Source organism: Anastrepha ludens, chromosome X (genome assembly GCF_028408465.1).
Source record: "Anastrepha ludens isolate Willacy chromosome X, idAnaLude1.1, whole genome shotgun sequence".
NCBI lineage: Eukaryota > Metazoa > Arthropoda > Insecta > Diptera > Tephritidae > Anastrepha > Anastrepha ludens.
The window spans coordinates 6,956,346-6,979,383 of record NC_071503.1 but is presented as its reverse complement, the minus strand read 5'-3'; the positions used below and the strand labels follow the sequence as shown (position 1 = coordinate 6,979,383).

At 38.3% G+C, this 23,038-nt stretch overlaps 2 protein-coding genes across 2 annotated transcripts in view; both read right to left on the bottom strand.

The window, feature by feature from the left end:
- Window positions 1–245: 245 nt before the first annotated feature.
- LOC128869708 (myb-like protein Q) lies at window positions 246–956 on the bottom strand. Its single transcript, XM_054112315.1, has one exon. It carries the CDS (start codon window positions 954–956, stop codon window positions 246–248), a length of 711 nt encoding a protein of 236 aa, XP_053968290.1.
- Window positions 957–1,022: 66 nt separating this feature from the next.
- LOC128869707 (uncharacterized) overlaps window positions 1,023–23,038 on the bottom strand; it is a 179,993-nt gene continuing 157,977 nt past the window's right edge. Inside the window, exon 6 of the mRNA XM_054112314.1 lies at window positions 1,023–1,135. Coding sequence (XP_053968289.1) covers window positions 1,023–1,135 — 113 coding nt within the window. The remainder of the gene's footprint in view (window positions 1,136–23,038) is intronic.

Here is a 23,038-nt window from a genome sequence, read left to right as displayed (position 1 = left end):
CTTTTGAAAGACCTTTTATTTAGGTCAATTATAAAACTTTACTTGTAAAGGATGCCTCGAAACGTGATCGGTCGCTTAACAATTTACCAAACTTTTTTTTTTAATCTATATAACAGTACCTAATTTTGCTGTTATAACTATGTGATGCTGTTGGCTGGTGATGCCTTTTATTGGTTTGGCCTAGGCTGATTAATGTTATTTGTAGATTTGCTGTTGCTATTTATTTATTAATGGCCGCCATAACGCTACTGATACGGATTTCGGTTTTGCTCCTGCTCTTGATGTTGCTGTTGCGGGTGTGAGTGCAGATACGAGCGCGGATGGGAATGCTGATGATGTTCTAGTACCGTTTGCACTGGATGCTGTTGTGGTTTGAAGGACTGTATCTGTGTTTGTCGGTGGCGTTGTGATGCATGAACGCTCAGGTATTGGTGCTGTTGTTGTAATTGTTGCAACTGTTGGAATTGATGGTGGTTGTGGGGGTTATGAGGGTAATTAGGGTGTGAATGGTGATGCTGCTGCTGGTGCTGGTGCTGCATCACTCGTTGCATGCCTTGCTGTTGTTGTTGAACGGTTAGCATCAAAGTCGCCGGAGTTGGGGTTGATATAATCGATGACGGTATCCTTGTTGCTGTTGCTCTTTCTTCTCCAACATGTAGATCACTGTTTGTATTAATCACCGTCGCTGTTGCGCCATCCCGTCGACAAATTCCTCCCCGTGTACTATGACTACTGCTTGCACTGCTGCCGACTGGTGAGGGTGTGCCTAAACTGACAAAGCCCCCGCTGCCGGTTACCGCATTGGCGCTTTCACTTATGGCTGCCGAGGCAACGGCAGCCGCAGCAGCGGCGGCTGCGACTGATGTTGCGGCGGCTGCATTTGCCACTACAGCAGCAGCGGCAGCAGCGGCAGAAACGCTAATATCTGGTAGAGGCGATCCAGGAAGCAAACTCATTGACGAGGGACTTGCTACGGAGTTGATTGCTGGGGGGGTCGCCGGTTGTGAAAGGAGCAGTGTCGATCACTGAAGACGTGGCCAGTAGCTTGTGCTGGTTAAATCACTGGCACTTTGTGCGGGTATTTGCACGGGTACGGACACGCCTGCCGTGATGACTCCTGCAAATGTATGGTTATCTGCAATTTAAATGAGATCAATGTAGTATTCAGAAATTATACATGTACATAAAAACAAAAAATATGAAAACTTATAATGACAATACCTATCAATAACAATACCAATTAGTAATAATAAGAATAATAACAATATTTAAAAAAAATCGATTATCGAGTTTGCTTGTGCTTTCTTCCTGAACACTTTTCTTTTGCTTCATTTACAAGCACACACACATAGTTTTGGCATTTTAAGTATTTAAATTAGATAGGTATATTAAGACATTGCTTCGCATAGGTACATCTTTCGATGTCTTTCTTGCATTAAATTTTATTTGTAGGGCAATCCACTAACTTTGAATTACTCGAAAATTGTTTTTTTTTATTTAAATATTTCACTAGCGATTGTGCTATTCCTAAACGTATTCCTAAACGCAGTCTTTTTCTATTTATTCAGACTGATGGAGAGTGGCATCTCTGTCAGATTAAATGTCAAACTGAGCCAATATCGAAAAGACGAATAGCAGAAATGACTATGGTCTACATACTATCCAAGCTGTTAAATTTACAATAGCTTTGAGTGTTTTCTTCAAATATATTTGCGGAAAGTACATTTAAGCACATGGTGGTTGACATACTCTCCTTCTTGACATTTCGGGGCCAAAATCGATACGTGTGTGCAATCGATAGGCTCAGTGGTACCTCCCACAAACGGTGAGATTGCTGAAGTAAAAGTTTCATTTGCCGCTTGTCGCCCCACATGAATCATAGGAAACTTCCCCTATGCGCAAAACATGAAGTGGTTGATTTCATCTGTTGCACGATGTTATGCTACGGCTACCAAACGACTGACTACTTGGATACTACTCATTGCTCACCTATGGGTCGTTGATAAAACCCAGTTGCAAGAAATTGAAATGCAGCTAGAACCTAGTAATGAAGATTACAAGATTTACCTGTTTTTCAGTCGAAATTGCTGTTATTCTACAACCTCTAAGTTGATTGTCAAGCTAAAAATTTGGTTCTCAGTCAATTCTTGAGTTAACCGGCATGGTTTTTGCAAAGGATTGCCCACATTGCGGAGCAAATGTCTATCCATTGTTTGAGAGATATATTCGGAGAAAGATGTATTCGGGCTTTTTTAAATAACTTTTTGACAACGTAATTTCACCGTTTTAATGAAACCCATTAGTTATTGAGTATGGGAATAACTTTTCGTCCTTTCTCAGCCAAGGTTGCGAATTATTTAAACAATTAAATAATACGTGATATTATGTGAAGCATGTGTCATTGGAAGCTTCAATTTTACTTCATCTTTCAGTCAGCATCCTCTGACAAAAATTCGAGTTCTTTTGACTTAATTCATTCATTGAGCCAGTTTGTGATGCTCTCATAAGAAGTGACCCGCTCTCCAATAAGGGCTGAATGCCTTGATCGGACCAGATGGTAGTTCGAAGGGGAAATGTCTGTGGAATACGGCGCGTGGGGCGAGATTTCCCAATTCAGTCCCTCTAAATATTTCTGGACCGAACACAACTACTACTAGAACCAACACAAAAATTGCAACAGCAGCGACACCTCTTTTACGAGGGCAGAAACTTATTCCCATACCCAACACTATTTTCTCATTTGAGTTAACCGCACCAAAATTGTTGTCGTCTAGTTTGCAATAATCGACTTGGTTACCGAATGCAACATCGCTAAAATTGTGGGTAAAGATATCTAACAATTTCACTACTGGTTTGAATGCTCACAAAGAAGTTGAGATATATATGTTATATACATAGATATATCAAAATGCTCAGAAGATGAAAGGAGTAATTTAAGTCAGGTTGGACCATCCGTCCGTGCGCACAATAATCCAATCAAAAATTAATATATTTCAATGAAACTTAAAGTACGTTCACATTCCAATAAATCCACAAAATTAATCGACCCGTTCACATATGGCAGATTAGCTGTCAATACTGTTGTGAAAGGTTTAATTTGAAATGAATATGAATAATGAAATTATTTTGGTGGAATATTTCGGTGTTTTTGGTTTGTTTGATAATTATTAACGATATCAAGAAAGGACAAGGAGAAGGTATAGCTAATTTAATTGCGCAATTGGCTGCTAATAATAAACAGTTGGAGGAAATCCGTAAACCACGTTTACTCTGGCTTCAAAAAATTATGGCACATTCAAAGTTCGATATTGCATTTTAGAACGAGTACAGAGGCAAATTAAATTGATCGGTCTAAAACTTTGCCCAAGCTTTTTAGACTTAAGTTTTATTGAACCCTTTTCGAAATATTTACGTAGAAAGATTTTTAAATCAAAAGCGGTAGAAATGCAGGGAATAGTCTAAATGGCTATTCTGCTCGATAAATTCTCTATGAGGGGCGAATCGATACGGTTCAAAAATAAGTGTCGCACAGAAACGAAACCCTAAAAAATGTGAGTCAAACTGAACGGCTTCTTAGGCAGCGTCTGCTTCTATGTTAAGAGAGGTTGAATTAACTCCTGTTAGTAGGTCTTAAATTATATTCCTACCCATAAACAAATAAAAACATGGTTGTGAGCAAAACAAAAGCTTGAAAGTTACGGTACAGGGTGTAAAATAAGAGCCCATATAAAATTAAGAGAGCCGAAACGCCAAGGGACAAGTATAGGGTGAAAGTTAAATATAAGGTGCAAAAAACCAAAGACAAAAACAAGAAGAAGGAGACGAGGTGTAGCGATATACCAAGAGCTGTCAGATAATAGCCTCCAGAAGCTAGGCGAAAACATTTTATGAATAAGAAAGAAAGCCAAAGGAGAGATATTGATTGAACACGGCGTGTTCGAGAATATAAGGAAGAGATTCGTAAATTGCTGGGAGATTTGGCGAAAATAGAAGCGTTAACACATGAGTTGTCACTAGAAATTCGAGATTTAGACGAGATAACTACGAAAGATGATGAGTCAAGGAACTAAGCAACTTTTGCGGAAACTTAACAAAAATACCGACATATGCAGGTACGTAAGCAGCCGATAAAAGTCTTCCAACGCTAGAAGGAAAGCACTTAATGGGCGCAGAAAAGATTAAGGTTGGCTGGGTTGTCTCTGGAATTTGTGAAAACTCGAGCCTAAGGAAATGTTTTAGATGCCTAGAGTACGGATATGTTGCAAATAAATGTGAAAAATCGCAAAAACCTGTGAAAATGAACCATTTTGTTTTTCGTACAATAAAGCTTGAAGGCTTAACACAAAAACCAAATAGGTAGTCGAAGATTCTCTATTTATCAAGTAGAATGGAAAAATGAGAGTGATTAAAATAAATTTAAATACCCACAGAGGGGCACAACATCTTTTAACGCAGATGATGTATGAATAAAATGCGGACGTGGCGGTAATCTGCGTGCAGAACATATATCCAGATACTGAAAGTAGGTTTTAGATGCAACAAGGAATCAGCTATATGGGTCACAGGAGAAAAAACTTTCCAAGATAGACCTCTAGCAGACAGTTACGAATATATATAGCTGTTGTACCGAATCCACCTTAAGCAGAATTCGAAAAAACCCTTGATAAACTGGTTAGATAGTCTTAACAACACCGACAAATCCAATAGGCGGGGATTTCAATATATGGGCCTTAGAATGGGGAAGTAGGTGTACAAATCAGCGAAGGTGTAAAAATCATCACTGCTCCAAGCTTTCTCATTACTTGACGTTGACGTTGATACCGGAACGACAGATTTGCGACGTATACACCCACAGTAGGCATATTGATTGATATAATACATCACAAACAAAAATAAGGAAAGACCAAGCGTGTTAAAAAAGCGCTGGCAAAAGAATGGAAGAAATGTATAGGCTTATTTTAAACGCTGAGCTAACTAGCACAAACAAAACGAATCAGCAAGCACAACTATTTGTAACATACCTAAGCAAAGCCTGCGATTTCGCAAAAATGCAAATCTTCTTGCTTTTATGAACTCTGTGACAAAGCTAACGATAATCCGTGGGGAGCGTATAAATTGATGATGTCTAAAATCAATTGCTGGAAAGGACAAGCGCCGACTTTACCAAAATAAGCCAATTAATTGGCAACGTTGATGATATTGCGTTGACAATAGTGGCAAAATAGCTTCACCAAATTGAGGCTATATGTAATGCAACCATTCGGAAACTAGAAAACAGGCTTGTAGCATCAATTCTTCAGCTTGCGGATAAAAAACTGAAGCAGGAAAAAACTAGAGAACATTACGCTAAGCATAGATGGGTACAACATGAACACCCAATCCTATTCGAAATACTTGGATGTAATGATAGATGCATGCTTAAACTTCAATGCAAAAGCTTGTAAGAAAGGAGCACTAGTAAATACGGCTCTATCCCGAATAATGGCTAACATAGGCGAGTCAAGCAAGAACAAAAGACTACTACTGACAAATTTACCCAGTCCATTGGGATGTATGTAGGACCTATGCATGTGGGGATAAGCGTTAAAATATGAAACATACGCCAAGATTACAAAATCTCTGTTTCACTTGAGCGCTATTAGAGTCGCAAGCGCATTTCGAAGCTATCTCAGTGGTTTCTGGCATAATGCTGCCAGACGTAATGGCTCTGGAAAGTAAGAGAATCTAGGACAAAAGCAGAAGCCTTGGTAGGTTATTTATACCTGAGGAGCGCAAAGAAGAAGCGCACAGGTGTTGATAAATTATAAAGGTGCTGAGACCTAACAACCAAATGGAGATGGATGCACAGACTCATTGGAAATGTAAAGGTAGGATTCGATATAAAACGTGGTAATGGTGACTTTTTATGACACAGTTTCTGGCAGGATATGGTGCTTTAGAGAATATCTACACAAGAGTGACCTCAGTAACAGGTCAGAGCAAGCTCCGAGGGCTCCTGTTCCCTGTGGTACGAGATTTGTGTTTCCGGTCAGACTTCATAGGCAAGATTACTACCAGGTGTGATCCCACACAGCTCTGGACTAGTGGCCATAACCCAAATCCCACAACAGCACGCACAAACTAAAACTAACCAACTGAACGCCAAACAATTTCTTGGCCGTTTAACGCCATCAGATACTGGCGACCAATAGCCGTTAACGCCGTTTCGTACCACACAGCGGCCCTATAAGTGGCAGAGGCCACAAAGAGGCCGCGATATATGGTGCAAGCCGCCCGTCGACTAAGGCCCCAGTCACATCTGGCAACGCGTCGTACCTGCCCGACAACTGCCTGCAGCCGCACCTACCGCAGAGAGAGTCCATCATGAGGATTCAAATAAATGGACTACAAATGGACTCCTATCGGTAGCTTCGAGCCACCCCAATCTCCACAATTCCACCCACACCAACTATGGATGCCTTCCTGCCCGAAAAGTAACTCCGCCACAGAGTAATTTGCGGGCAGCCAAGCTCCTCTAGTCGTTGCAACACTCGATCCCAGCGCAAGTAATCAAAAGTCCTCCTGAAGTCAATGAACATGCGAAGGACATATTTATTAACGTTTTCCCTAACTACACTCTGATCAGATATCCACGGATCTTCTACACTACGCCCTTTCCTAAGCCCATACTATCCGACCTAACACCCCGAGCTAGCTCCTGAAGCCGTTCAACCATGACCCTTTCCAGCACTTTCGGGAGAACGACGACCCTAGCCACTTTCCATTCGCGTGGAAAATATCCGTCACAATAGCATTTACCATAAAAACCCTCCATATATTCCGGAATTAACTTCCACAAGCATTTGCCTATCTCTCCGTTCAAACCGTCAAAACCCGGAGACCTTTCAGACCTGACCAGGCCAAACGCATTGTGCAACTCTTCTAGTAGAGGAACCTGAACCTGAACCTCAGCACTGGCGAAGAACGCGCCTAACAGAACGTTGGCACGCTCCCTCCACGTCAATAACACAGAGTCACCTACACGAATAGAGCAAACCATCTCGTTTCGACGACCCGACAGATCCTGTAAACTTGTCCCCAAGGGTCGTCTTTAGTATCCCCATCAAACTTCCTCCACTCTTCCTCCTTAACTCTCACAAGCATCTTCTTATACTCGGTCATTCCACACCTCAGTTGATACTTGAGCTGCGACCAATTCTCTGAATCGGTCCGCCTGGCACGTTGAAACAATCGCCTCAAGCGCCCTACAGACCTCCTCCTTGAATTTAATTCATTCGTCCACCACTTCACACCTTTCATTCTTACCGCCCTAGCTTTCTTAAACATCATATCATTCACTCCCAAACACATTCGGACCGGCGAGCAATTTGCTCATCAACCCCCCATTCCTCAAACACAGGAAAAAGTCACAGGGGTTAAATCCTGAATATGGTGGTTGTTCGATGATATTTGTCGAGTTTTTGGTCAAAAAAGTGTTCAAAATATGAGCCTTGTGAGACAGTGCAAAATCCATGAGTTTTCCGTCCACAAATTGGACCATTTCCTGAGCACATTCTCTCTCAAACATCGCATAACTTCCAAGTAATATTCTTTATTTACCATAGAACCATTTTGAATGAATTTCGAGTGCACAACACCATGATAATCAAAGAAAACGAGTAGCATGCCTTTCACTTTTGACCGAGTTTGACGTGGTTTTTTGGACTTAGGCTCATGTGGTTAGCGCCATTCAGTCCACGTCTCTTCACCTGTTATGATGGGCTGGATAAACGTTGGGTCCGAATTCACTTGCTCAAACATGTCTTCAGCCACCTTCTTCCGATGAATTGTTTGAAAGAAATTCAACTCTCTTGGAACGAGTCGAGCAGCCACGCGTCTAATGCCCAATTGATGGTATAAAACGTTGCGAATTTATTCATTAGGCACGCATTTATTCACGCGCCACCGCCCTCAAACTTAAATTATGGTTTCCCATGGCACCATTTCCCTGACTTTGTCGCCGTTTTCATCTGTTGAAGACATTGATGGGCAACCAGATCTTCCACAACTTCTCGGCCCTCTGCAAAAGCCTTATACCACTCGTAGACCCGTCTTTTTGATAAAGCACACTCGCCATAGGCTTTCTGCAACATTTTTAACGATTCGGCATAAGAAATCCCGTTCAAAACACAAAATTGAAGACAAATTCTTTGTTTGATATAATTATCCATAGTGAAAATCGCAGAGCACACCTGCGGTTGATTGATATAATTAAATGCCAGTTGAATCAATATTCTAGGAAAAAAATGTAGACATATGACAGAATGTAAATAATGTTTTTCGAATCATGGTAAAACATTACTTTTTATAACGGGTTATTATTATACCTTAATGCCTACAACTACGACCCTTTGCTGGTGACGATCGGCCATGGGATTGGTTGAACCCTAAATGGACATTTCAGTTTAGTTGTAGTGAACCGTAACTACTTTAACATAGGATTGAGGAAATCGAGCGAATAAACGCGTCACGATTTCCATAAACGAAGGATGTTATGCTACTCCACCTGGATCAAATAAAGCTTCGCCTGGATGAGCTACATGTTAGTAGGTCATGAGTGCCGCGACCAATCGATTGAATTGGTTCAGCATAGAAGCGGATTGGCGGATCCTCAGATACAGTCGACTGGGACTACATTTTGTGAAGCATGAACGATGTGGTAATCAACAACAATCACTAGAAAGCAGCAACAAGAAACTATTTAATGTCACTCGAGGGGCAAAAGAGATCGCGAATGAAGGGATGCTGCATATCAATACAATAAACAAAAACATTAACGAGGAAATTTTAATTGTAAAAGAAGAGGTACCGGAAGTCGTACAAGCTTATCAAATGACAAAATCTTGTATCATAAACACGCACGAAATATGATATAATATAAAGGCTAATAATTATGAAAATTTCCCTGTCATATCAAAATACTATCCAAGCTATTGAATACGGATCACCATCAGCTGGCAAATGAAGTAGAAACATACATTAAACTTTGATGACACCGCACTTCCATAAAACGCTCATAATCGGGAACAGGCAGTTCAATTGCAATGTGATTGACACTCAATGAACTTTCGTAACCAAAATGCACTTCATGTGAAGCGCAGTTATGACAAGTTATTTTAAATAAGCTTTAAACTCTATCTTTCATCCGGATTATAAATCACTTGGGGGCTTAGCCAGTATGTGCTTGCATTGAAAAGCAATACATTTCAGCTGTGGAAAGATGTCTATAAATTTTGCTGTCTCAAAATTGTAGTGTCCAATCTCTTAACAGAAATGTAAAACTTCAATCATTGAGTGTACCTGGGTTTTTAAAATCTGTGATTGGAAACGATTTGCGCTCTTGGCTCCGACACTACTGGCCTAAACAATTCGCTTCCTTCAGCATCATTGGAAGGGAAAATTGCAGAGCCAGCAGGACGTGAACCATAATGCTTCTAAATACATAGATTCATATATTATGGGTTCATTAGATGCAGACAATCGTCCAAATCATCCTACGCTCAGCTGTATATTCTTGATATGGATCAAGCAATTGACATTATGGCACAGCACAGTTCAAATTGCCATACGTTTTTGCTGAAATAAATTCATGGAATGCTTGCGAACATTAACCCTTTAGCTCGTGAGTATAAGCCTATGGGGCCGATGGAACCTGAAGAAGAGCAGAGAGCAAGACAAGAAAATCGGGGATGATGCCGATCAGGTTAGCAAGCTACTTTTTAACAGCTTTAGTGGCCGATCTTATAGCTAACCAAACTGCTCCGAAATTGCGGGCGTTTTTTATAACTGAAGATTGTGAACCACCTGTAAATCGAAATTTACGAATATTTGCACGTAACTTTGCAATTCAGAACTTATCATTAGGGAAAACGCCATACAGATTATGCGATCCTTTAATAATCCTCTTTAGTTGCCATATGACGAGCTTGGATATGATGAAACTCTCCTGTATAAATAAATTTATCGAACGGGATTTCCTTTTGCGTATTCGAGAAGGTAGAGAAATCTCCACAGACTTAAAAATATAGATACCAAAAGAGATTATTAGCTAGATGGTAATTTGTTCGATTGTGTATTTGAACTTCAATCCGGTGTAATTCATGAAAATCATATCTCCGAAAAATGACCACTATTCGATAAATAATACTGAAATGGTTAATATTTTGCCCGGAGAGTAAATGCTGTATTATTGACACCGTTTCAAAGTTGTTTCTGAAAATCTCCAGGAGCAAGTCAGATTCCCTACAGAATTTTTAAACTCACTTAATTCTAGTTGCTGATCATGAATAAAGGCTAAAAGTTGGAACAGTTGTCATATTAACCCGCAATCTTAATACCAATAGCAATAGTTGGTTTCCGAGCGGAAGCTTACTTTACGCATGACATCTGTACGTGACTTTGAGTATACATAATGCGACCTTGCAGATAATTAAAATTAAGGGCCAAACGAAATGTACTGTAAATATAATTTTTCAAGAAGTACTTTTATGAAGCTCAGCCTAGATCTTTTTTCTCTCCTCCACTATATCAACAGCACTGGATGGCTGTAGACGGTTTATTTTCCCCCTAAAATTTTTCGCAGGTAGTTGTCCACAACATGGTATCAAAACGGTACATAAGTGCTACTTGTAGTGTACCTGGGGTACTCTTGGCATCTAACTTACCTGCTTATATGAATAAGCTATTGTTTACAAAAAAATAAATCATGTAGATTATAAATATTATTGCGATAAAAACTCTGGAAGTGATTGCATTGAATTTTCACATTGTGGAGAATAAACGGATAGCTCTATAAAACTACCTTACATCGGTAATTTGAAAGCCGGCTTAGAAAACTTTTTTTTATTATTTTTAAACCCTTTATTATTGTTTCCATTTAAACTTAAAATATTTACAATTTTTCTTTCTTCTTTCTAATATGATATTTAGATTAAGGTTGTCAAAAAAGTCTTGCGGTATTTCCGCAAGCTTTTCTTTGCAAGCGCGTAGTTCTAGTTGTATTCGTCGCATCGGTTCACGCTAAAGCTTTTTGGAAAGCCCTTTTCACGTGCTAACACGTGTTTGATTAATTGTTGTTTGCTTTTAGTCGTTCGTGAGTTATGGCGTCGCAAACATGGAGCAAAATAGAGAGAAAATACGGCATATTTTACAGTACTACTACGATAAAGGCAAAAATGCATCTCATGCTGCCAATAAAATTTGTGCAGTTTATGGACCCGATACAGTTTCCATTTCCACCGCACAACGATGGTTTCAACGTTTTCGTTCTGGTGCAGAGGTGATCGAAGATGCGCCACGGTCCGGAAGGCCTGTCGTCGAAAATTGCGATAAAATCGCTGAATTGATCGAAAGAGACCGGCATAGTAGCAGCCGTAGCATCGGCCAAGAGCTGGGCATGAGTCATCAAACCGTTATAAACCATTTGAAGAAGCTTGGATTCGAAAAGAAGCTCGATGTATGGGTGCCACACGACTTGACGCAAAACAACATTTTTGCCCGTATGGATGCATGCGAATCGCTTCTGAATCGCAACAAAATCGACCCGTTTTTGAAGCGGATGGTGACTGGCGATGAAAAGTGGGTCACTTACGACAACGTGAAGCGCAAACGGTCGTGGTCGAAAAGCGGTGAAGCTGCCCAGACGGTGGCCAAGCCTGGATTGACGGCCAGGAAGGTTCTTCTGTATGTTTGGTGGGATTGGCAGGGAATCATCCACTATGAGCTGCTCCCCTATGGCCAAACGCTCAATTCGGACCTGTACTGCCAACAACTGGACCGCTTGAATGCAGCACTCATGCAGAAGAGGCCATCTTTGATCAACAGAGGCCGAATTGTCTTCTATCAGGACAACGCCAGGCCACACACATCTTTGGTGACGCGCCAGAAGCTCCGGGAGCTCGGATGGGAGGTTCTTTTGCATCCACCGTATAGTCCGGATCTCGCACCAAGTGATTACCACCTATTTCTGTCCATGGCGAACGAGCTTGGTAGTCGGAAGTTGTCCACAAGAGAGTCCTGTGAAAATTGGCTCTCCGAGTTTTTTGACAATAGGGAAGCGAGCTTCTATAAGAGGGGCATTATGAAGTTGGTATCTCGTTGGGAACTCGTCATCGAACAAAACGGCGCATATTTGACTTAAATCGCATTATTATAACCAATTTTATGAACAATTGAAAATTCAATAAAAAATACCGCAAGACTTTTTTGACAACCTATATATTTATATACCTATACACACGTAACCCCCGTATAACACGGAAGTACGTTCCAAAAAATTGGCGTCTTATGCGAATCCGTGTTATACGAAACCAAGGGTTCATACGAAAAGAGGGGTTAGGTTTCAAAAATTAAAACAAAAATGTTATTATATTTTCATAATAAATATAAATATCTTTATTAAAATTTTCTTAAGAAGTAATACATATTAATATGAATTAAACAATGTTTTCTTTTTGTCAAGATATCCTCATTCTCTGAGCATTTTTCTATATTATATTCAGATCCATGCTCTACCTTTTGCAAAAAATATGTTATTTTAGATTGCTTGCTTCTAGTTAACAGATCGTTATAAATTTCCTTATTTGGTACTAAGCACTTATGATGTTCTCTTTTAACTTTGTGCTCCTTTCATTTGAAGGATCTTTATTTAAGGAATACGACTCTAATTGTGTAGCTAGGGCCTTTTTTATGCTTTGTAGAGTAAACTTTTTAATTTCTTCGTCTTCGCCTATGCTATCATCCTCTGACTTATCATGGATTCCTGACATCATTTCTACCAAACCTGCTTCATTAATTTCTTCTTCCCCTAGTAATGCTTGGATATCTTGTGCAGTCATATCGTCAAAACCTTCCCCTCCTAGAGACTCCTAGAAAGTCCTCCTAGAGGATCAATTGACTCCGCTTATGTTGTTTTCCAACAACCATTTAATGTCGTTAGTTTTATTTCTCTGATAGATGATTTTATTAGATTAATGCAGTGCAAAATTATGAAGAGTTTTCACGCCTCCTTGGCGTCCATAGATGCATCATCGATTTTGTTCACAATCATTGGAATGATCTCCTTATGTAATTTGTTTTAAATGTAACTATAACTCCTTGATTTAACGGCTGAAGTGAAACAGTTGTATGTGGAGGTAAAAAAATTAGTTTGACACTTAGGTTATTTAAATCTTGCAGATGACAAGGTGCATTATCCAATATAAGTAGAACTTTAAAATCTAAATATTTCTGTTTTAAGTAGTTTTCCATACTTGGTACATAACAGTTTAAAAACCATTTCTTAAATAATTCAGTAGCTTTTTTATTTGCTGCCGATTAGACCGGTAAATAACCTTTATTTAGGTTTTTCAATGCACAAGGATTGAGAGATTTATAAACCAGTATAGGTTTTACCATGTGATTGCTTGATATATTACTGCACATAAGTAATATTAAACGATCTTTCGATGCCTTGAAATCTGGCGCAACTTTTTCGTCTTTATAATATAAATAAATTTTTTTAATTTTTTTTTATTTTTTATTAACGCATCTTAAAGTATAAACAGAATAACGTTTAGAAATTACAACTAGTACAACTAAATAAAGATACTAACGAGCAATTTTTATTGAACATATATATTAAAAAAGGAAAAAACTAAGATGCCCCAATATTCATAAATTCATTATGAATGTATAAATATATAAGGTACAGCTGCTACTGGGTGCCCATCTGGTCTAAAACTGTTTTACGCTTGAGCCGCCGACGATGAGTATTTGGCTGAAGCAAAGCCAATGCTTCAGCGTTGACATGTGTACTTAAACGTTGTCTGTGAGCCATGGCGTACTTTTTCGCCACGTCAGTGATGGGTAAGATACCAAGATCACGATGGAGGTCGAGATTTCTCACATAGTATGGAGCATTGACGATGTTGCGCAACACTTTATTTTGGAATCGTTGGATAATAGTCATGCAAGATTCGCTTGAGCATCCCCATAGCTGAATGCCATACGTCCAGACCGGTTTGAGTATTTGATTATATAGCAGTAGTTTGTTGTTCGTTGACAGAATAGAGTGTCTGCCAATAAGATAAAGAAGGTTTTTTGTTTTTAATTCCAGCTCTTCACGCTTTTCCTTGACATGCGCCTTCCAACGCAGTTTAGCATCAAGGGTTATACCAAGATATTTTGCTTCGTTAACGTACGGTATATTTACGCTGTTTACGCAGACTGGTTTGTAAATTGTTTTACAATGTGAACTGATTTGGAATTATTTAATTTGATTCGCCATTTTTTTGCCCATGTTGCAATAGAACTCACCGCTGATTGCAATTTCGTCGTTGTAGTCTCTATCACTTCTCCAACTGCTAGGATAGCCGTGTCATCTGCAAAGGTTGCGGTAACGTGTTGCTCGTGAACCGGTAAGTCATACGTATACAAGAGGTACAAGAGAGGGCCTAGGATGCTTCCTTGAGGTACCTCCGCGCGTGCTTTTTGCAATGATGAATAGGCGTTGTCAAGTCTGACGCGAAAGTATCTGCCATCAAGGTAGGAAGAAAGGATTTCGCAATAATTCCTGGGCAAAATCAATTTTAGTTTGTGGAGTAAGCCCGTATGCCAAACTTTGTCAAACGCCTGCGAGACGTCAAGGAACACCGCTGCGCAAACTTTGTTTTCCTCTATCGCACACTCTATGGTTCTAACAACCCTGTGAACTTGGTCGATAGTGGAGTGATTTTTTCGAAAGCCAAATTGGTGCGTTGGAATAACTCTCTTGTTTTCTATAATCGGCAACATTCGAGTCAGTAACAGTCGTTCAAAAAGTTTGGACAGCATTGGTAGCAGAGAAATAGGTCGGTATGAAGACACATCATTTGGCGATTTTCCGGCTTTCAGAATCATAATTACTTCTGCTGTCTTCCAGTACATAGGAACATATTTTAACAAAAAACACAAATTAATCAATTGAGACAGACAAGTAACACAATTAATGGGCAATCTCTGAAGAATTTCTGCAGTTATGAGGTCGAAACCAGGCGTTTTTTTCGTTTTCATTTTGAAAATTTCGCTCATTACTTCTTCGTTACTAACAGGCTCAATGCTGACATCGCTTTCAATCCAATTTGACGAGATGTCAATATCTTCAGATCCATCATTGGCACAGAAGGTTTTACAAAGATTCTCTGCAAATAAATTTGCTTTTTGCTCATTGGATTTTGCCCATTGGGTGTCGTTTATTTTGATGGGTGCTATGTGTTTTATCGGTCGGTTAAATGACTTCCATAAAGAGTAGTCTGTGGATTTATCAGATGTGAGGCTCTTAAGAAATCGATTGAAATTATCATTTTCAAATGTCTGAATTTGAACGTGTAGTTGTTTTGTTGTTTGGTTGAGTTTCAATTTGTCCTCAGGATATCTGGTTTGCTGCCAACGACGTCTAAGTTTTCGTTTTTTATTTATCAGCAACTTGATATATGATGGGTATTTTTTCTTGTTTGATGTGACTTCTTGCTGGGGCGTACTGTTCCAAGCTGCGTTTTGAATTATTTGCGTGAACTAAAGCACGGCATCATCAAGATCATCAACAGTCACGATACGGCCGGTGTCTACCACTACAGCTTGTAATTGCAGTTGGAAGTACTGCCAGTCGGTGAAGTTATTAAATAGACGAGGAGACGTTTTATTTAGTACCGCATTCCCTGATATTTCTAAAAGCATCGGTGAGTGGTCAGAGTTCAGATCGAAGCCTTCGGAAATAGAAAGATGGTTTGCGGGAATATTTTTGAAGACAAAAAAGTCAATCAAATCAGGTACTTTGTTGGTGTCTGTAGGCCAATATGTTGGCTTGCCAGTTGAAATTATTTCGCAACCTCTTTGTCTTATGGCTTTAAACATTTCGCGCCCTTTCGTTGTTGTAAGCCTAGACCCCCAATGTACGTGCTTAGCGTTGAAATCGCCTCCTATAATAAAACGTCCTTTGTATCTTTCGATGAGAGATACGTAATCTTCAGATTTTAGTTGATGTCTGGGTGGGCTGTATAAAGCTGTTCGTAATATTTGTTGCTCGAAGGCCTCGACAAAAACGGAAGTTGTTTGAAATTCCTCGGCGCTGAGTTGGTCTTCCAAGTGGTGGGTTATATTATTTTTTATGAGAACGGCGCTGCCACCTCTTGCACAATTGTTGGTGTGAATAGTATGGTATAGGGAATAATGTTTAAAATTCAAATATGAATGTCTTGTGAAGTGTGTTTCAGCTATTAGGCATACGTCAATTTCGTCGTTGTTTAGCAGAACTTCTAGCTCTGTTTGGTGTTTAGCTAGACCGTTGGCATTCCATAATATTATTTTTAGTGTTTTATTCATAGTCAAAAAATTGCATGTTTTGTTCAAGGGCACACAAGCGTTTTTCAATTGATTTGAAGATTTGGCTTTGTTCATTTAATTTGCTTAATATAGCTGAAAGGAGATTTTGCACAATAGGTTCGTTCGGTAATAAATTTTTGGTAATTTGTGCGTATGTAGCCGGTTTATTTATTATAGGGATTTTTGTCGGATTATTTGTAAGACTTGTAGTAGTAGTAGTACGTTTTGGGATTGTGTGTTGTTTGTTTGCACTATTTACTGGTTTTGAATTTTGGGATCGCTTTTTCGTTCTAATCTTTTGAAGTTCTTTCGCCACTATACAGCCTCTGTAATTTGCAGGGTGGGACTCTCCGCAGTTACAACACTTTGGGCTTTCTAGCTCAGTTTTTTTGCAATCAATGGTGGCATGCTTACCTGCACATTTGACGCATCGTGAGGGTTTCCCGCAAAAGTTTTTAGTACGGCCAAAAGATTGGCATTTTTTACACTGCGGTATCAGATTTGTAGATTTGACAGGTTCAACTTTTACTATGGTGTTCAATATATTTTGAATTCCGTAAAATTTTTTCACATCTTCAGACGGATCGAAGGTGATGAGAAACATTTCAAGTGGTTCCTTTGTTTTCCACTTGAGTTTGTTTATGGCGCTTAAAGCATTTAGTCCTTGTGATTTTAAGTCATTCACTATTAAATCGCTGTAGCAGGAATGGTGAAGATTTTTAATTATTACCTTGATAGGTCTATTTTGCTTATTCTCATAGCTGTGCCAAGGAATATTTTCATTTGACAACAATTTTGTTACAGACCGATAGTCATACGAATCGAACGTTATTACTTTGCATGCATCGTTGTTTAAAAGTTTAATGAAACATTTATTTTTTATTGTGGCAATAAGTTGACTATGAAGTTTTTAAAAATCATTATTACCATTGATAATTATTGGAGGAGGACAAGGTATTTTATTAACTTGTTCCGTTTTTGTTGGTTTTGTTGAATCATTAGCACTACTTGTGGATTTTGATGGTGTTACAGCTTCAGGAGAAGATTCAGCTTTACGTTTTTTGGATGGCCTTTTTTTCTTTAGGATCCAGTCGGTTTCTCTAGCAAGTTCTTCTTCATCAGTTTCATAAACTTCAACACATGTTTTTTTTGTGATGTTTAAATCAGTTTTATTATCATCAGCGCATTTAGCAGATTTAAGTTTGCCGTTTTCTATTTTAAGATGGGATATCTCATTTTGTAGAGCAGAGCATAATTTTTCTAAGTCAACAATTTTTTGCATTAGGTCTTTATTACGCACTTCACTGTTTGTGTTGGAATGATTGGGCCCACCACCCTGTGGTGGAGAACCCATTTCACCTCGGTATAGGCCGTATGGTAACACTCTTTTCGTAGGGTCGATAATGCAGTCAACGGTGACAGCTGGTTGTCAGCCACACGAGATTTGTTTACTTACACTCGCGATAGCGGAGTTTTGTTTATTGTAAATTTTTTCTTTACAGTTTGCTTTTGTTTGCTTTATTAACGTTAATTTTCCACTAAAAATAAATGTCGTGATTTTAAATGCTTGTTATGTACTGGTATTCGTTTGCAGTTTCACACTCCTACAAATGCAGTCCTTGCTATTGTAGTTTTTATTATTCTTTTAAGGGATTTCGATCCCTTTTCTTCACCCTTTTTTCAATTCTCTTTAACACAAATTGTATTTGTAACACTTTCACCCCATCGTATGGCAATTGCCATAATTTATGGGTTTATCAAGTACCTTATTGTGGGTTTTTAAGGTATCTTAGAATTCTTTTCACGATTTCGCACCCGTCTGTTATTTTAACGATTTGTTTATATAATTGCGATATTTTTTTCACCTATTCCAACATTAATTTTGCAAAATTCACGCAGTCGAAAACACAACGACTACTTCGCACGACCGTTGACGTCTATAAATAAATGTCCTCTTTTTCATTTTTTTCTACCAATGACCAGTCTCGTTAGCATTAAGGACCTGGTGTGTTGAATATCCATCCTCTTCAATAATTCTTTTCAATTTCATTGGATAATCTTCGGTGGCCTCTTTATCGGCTAATGCATCTTCTCTTTTTAGGTTTTGTAGTGATAAGCGTTTACTCATACGATCAAACCACCCTTTGCTGGCTACAAAATCTAGACTAGTAGCAGTTTCTCCATTTTCCTTTAAATAGTCGTACATTTTCAAGCTCTGTGTTTAATAATATTGGTGTTCAGTGGAATCCGTTTTTTTTAACAGTCTACGATCCAGATGCTAAGGGTTTTTTCCATCTGCTCACTTATTGCTGCCCTAGGACGAGATGTCTAGTTTGACCCGCAGCAACGAAATCTTTAATTTTCTGTTAATTTCTCCTTATAGTCCGTATTGTCGCTTCATTTAAATCCAATGATTTGGCGACATATGATATCTTTTCGCCTTTTTTGAGCCGATCTAAAATGTGTAATGTTGTTCCCATGGAGATGAAATGTCTCTTAAAATAATTTTTTTGTATTTTCGCCAGACATAGCCTAGGACTACAAATTAATTCATAAAAATATAAACATAATTATTATTATTTCTTTAAAAAAGGTTCAGAACTACTAACCTGAAAATATTTAATCTACGTAGCTAAGAGAGACACACAATTAAAGTCTTAAAGTGTAGAGTAGAATGGGGTAAGATAGGTATGGGGGCACAATAGGTGGGTGGGGTTTTCGTCGCACTGTTTTTGCAGAGGTCACTCGTCTTATGTGAATTGAATACGTGGTGGGGAACAACGTTTGCGACTGTCATTTCGGCCGTCACCATTCATTAGTTATCCTAGTTCTGGCGTCGTTTAGTTTTTTGTGAGCTTTTCTCCGACATAGCATTTTTTTTATTCTACGGTGCAGTGCATTTAATGTATGTAAATATTTGTCAGGTGAGTTTTATTTTACGTAGAAAATAATGCTGAACACGAATAATGTGTTAGTTTTTTGATATTATTGTTTTAAAAAAAAATATCGACACTAACATAAAACATGTGCTTGGGGCACTATAGGTCAGCCGTCTGGGGGCATTATAGGTCACTACTTTTAATTGAATAAAATAAATTTTAATTGTTTTTGCAGCAAAATGGTGCGTAATTATGTGCGAAAAACGCCGAAACGAAATGAAGAGGATGTAAAAAACGCAATCGCGGCAGTCCGAGATGGCGCTAGTGTTCGATCAGCCTCTAAACAATTTAAAATTCCGTTCGAAACATTACGTGCTCGCGTGATGAATTAAAGAAAAATTCCTAACTTTTATAACATGTGCAGTGTTCATACTCTATAAATAAAAGTTAAAACGTTAATTTCCAAGCCATGTACATTGTTCTTTTCCTCTCACACATAGTGACCTATCGTGCCCCCCGATTTTGAAAATATCGAAAAAAAGTACCTTTGTCTTATTGAATGCAGCTTCCAAAAAATATTTAGCCAAACATAAGTCAGTATAACCAAAATGTTAGCAGATAAATAACCTTTCAAAATCTTGCTTATTTTTCAAAATCAATGCAAAAACACCGTAGCAAGAGCTCTCCAAAAAAAAATGACCTATCTTACCCCATTCTACTCTACTTAGGTATTAAAAGTTCACGAGAATTCTGCAAAAAAATCTGATAGTATGTACGTACGTGCTCGAATGCAAAATGTTAAATGAGGCATCTTTCGCACTTAAAAGCTTTATCATGTTTATTGAGCTGTTATACGGGGATTTCCCTTATTTCAAATTAGATAAAGTTCGCTTTTAATAGCTTTTAGCCCAATTCTCGAACCGTGTTAGAGTGAATCCGTGCTATAGAAGTGCCGTGTTATACGGGGGTTACCTGTATCTTACTTTGCATCTGTTGTATAATTTTGAGATTTGTACTGCTTATAGTTCCCCAAAGCTCTGAGCCATATTTACATATTGGTGTTATAATTACTTTGTATATTAATATCTTATTTTCTAGTGAGAGCGATGAATTTTTTTCCCAAAAGTCAATGAAGTTGTTTAAACCTAGTCTTGATCTCGCGTCGTTTTTGTCCAATGTGCAACTTCCAGTTAAGTTTATAGTCTAAAACCATACCCAAGTATTTTGCCTTTGTATCGAGATGGATGAGATGGATTCTTTATGAATATTGGATTGTATTGTTTTTTTTTTTCTCTAGTTAGTGTATGTGACGTAGGCAATTTATCTTCGTTTATTTTAATTGCCCATTTCTCGAACCATTTAATGGTGTTGTTAAGTAATTCCTGAAGTTTATAAGCAGCAATTATTGGATCTTTGTCTGATGCTAGCAAGACAGTGTCATCTGAAAGTGTTGCTATTAGAGAGTTCTTAGTTGCCAGTGTAGGAATATCAGCTGTATAAAGAGAGTAAAGAAGCGGCCCAAGGGCACTACCTTGCGGTACACCGGCTTTCATGAATTTCCTGCATTCATTCAAATCCATTGACTGTGTAACCAGAGAATGTTAATGCAATGAGAAGGAGCAAATGTTAAATGAGCTTTTTTCGAGTTCTAATTTGTAGATTCATAATAAGGTCATTTCAAATTCAACTTTCCTCACGAGTGGCGAATTGCAGATATTTACCATGCGAGTGACGCGAGTGGAGGGTTTCTATATTTACTTACCACGCTAGGACAAGAATTCAGATATTTTCTGCGTTTACCAGACTACTGAGGAAGTTCATAAGATTTTTCGGCACACTACTAAGGAAATCGAAGCGAATAAATTTGCGATTAAGAAGGCCGCGCGGCAGTTAGTTTGTGGTGCAGAAGCTAAAGTCGGCGGAATTATTCGTTTTGTTTTTTGTCACGTATATAATTCATGTTCAAGTCCTGAAGTCATATTTTTTTTCTTGCACATTTTTTTTTTACAATTCAAACCAGGAAAGTTTGGTAAAATTTTTGAGTTTATTTTAATTAAAATTTCTTTAAAATACTGTTTTTTTTTGTATTTTATAAATGGAAATTTCTTTTCGGTATAAAATAGTTCATACTGGATATGACCTGACTTTTATATAAATCAATCAAAACAGAAAATATGTACATATATCTATAATCTATTTCATCAAATCCAAATTATATTGATGAGAAAATATCATTCTAATATCCGTCCAGAAAGCCAAACGCGCATACACACATGCATATTCATATAATTACGCATACAAACTTTCAACTAACGCAGAATATGTGCATATAAAACTGCGAATCGAATAAATGAGTGATTTAGAAAAGTTCATTAATAATTGTAGATTAGCGCAATCGTGAAAGACGTGTCGTGTATGCAGTACATCGTCTCATATTTGACTCAGGTTCAAATCCTGTGCACAGTTTTTCGTTCGATATTTTTATTTCATTTTTTATATTTGGTTTAATTAGAATTGATTTAAAATAGTGTATTCAGGTTTTTCTAATACCTGTTATTTAGAAATTTATTTTCTATATAACATTATTCATACTTCATTTGAATTAATTTATATGTAAAACAGCCATAAAGCCAACCATATGAATATGCATTCCTATATTTAATCTCTTCAGTCAAATGTAAACTACTTACATACACATATTGATGAGAAAATATTCTAATATCCATCCAGGAAGCCTAACGCGCATACTCACATATGTGTATAAATATATGTACAAACTACCACCATTCTAACAAACCCAGAACACAAGCTTCTGCGCACACTTGACACATGGGATATGTATACCCTATGAGCAAAAAGAACCGGGAAGGTGATGTTGACTGCTTCCTTCGATTGACAAGGCATAGTCCACCATGAGTACCTTCCATCGGGCCAGACAGTCAATAGAGAATATTATTTATCCGTTTTGAAACCTTAGAGAGATGCTGTGTGTTGGAAACCCCCGGAAATGTGAGCAAACAATTCTCAGATTTTGCATGATGATAACGCGCCATCGCACTGATCAAAGAGAATACAAATCGGCCTGCCGGGGGTGTTTGGAGGACTGGGTTAAACGTTGGCACATGTGTGTTGCTTCAGACGGGTCAAATTTTGAAGGAGATAATATAAATTTGCCTTAAATTTAACTCTGTTTTGTTTAATTTAAACATTCCCGGTACTTTCTGATCATAAGGTACATATATGCGGCTTTGCGGACAGCAATGTGTGATTCGCTGGAAGTCGCATTAACTCGCGACTGTCGCACAGTTAGAAGACATATTTACATACATATAAGGGTGCATACATACATACGGAGCCGCGGCCACTCGACATGACAAAAATTTAAGATTTATCAAATATTGGCAAATAATTCCACGCGAAATATTCCAATATTGACTATTTTCGAATGGTCGCGAAAATTGGCATATGGGCGGCTCGTTTATGAATGAAATTGAAATATGAGCTCTAACTTATGAATGAACTTTTTGTTTTTGATCTAAATTGTTCAGCGCCGTCGCTGATAGAATCATGGTCGCTGCGACTGCGTCTACGAATGTATTTTGTTTTTGTAGTCGCTAGGCTTAGATTTTAGCTTTGGGCGACATGCGCATGTGAGGTATGTATGTGTTTTTGTTGTGTTCTAGAACATTTTAGAATGTGTGGTGGCAAAGCGGCATCGCGTTGCGCTTGCTGTTGCTTTTGCGTCGATCAAAGTATTGTGTTTTTGTAATTGCAATATTAGG

Bases quoted from the DNA above. Each gene is read 5' to 3' on its own strand.
- LOC128869708 (XM_054112315.1), bottom strand. From the start codon at position 956: ATGAGTTTGCTTCCTGGATCGCCTCTACCAGATATTAGCGTTTCTGCC.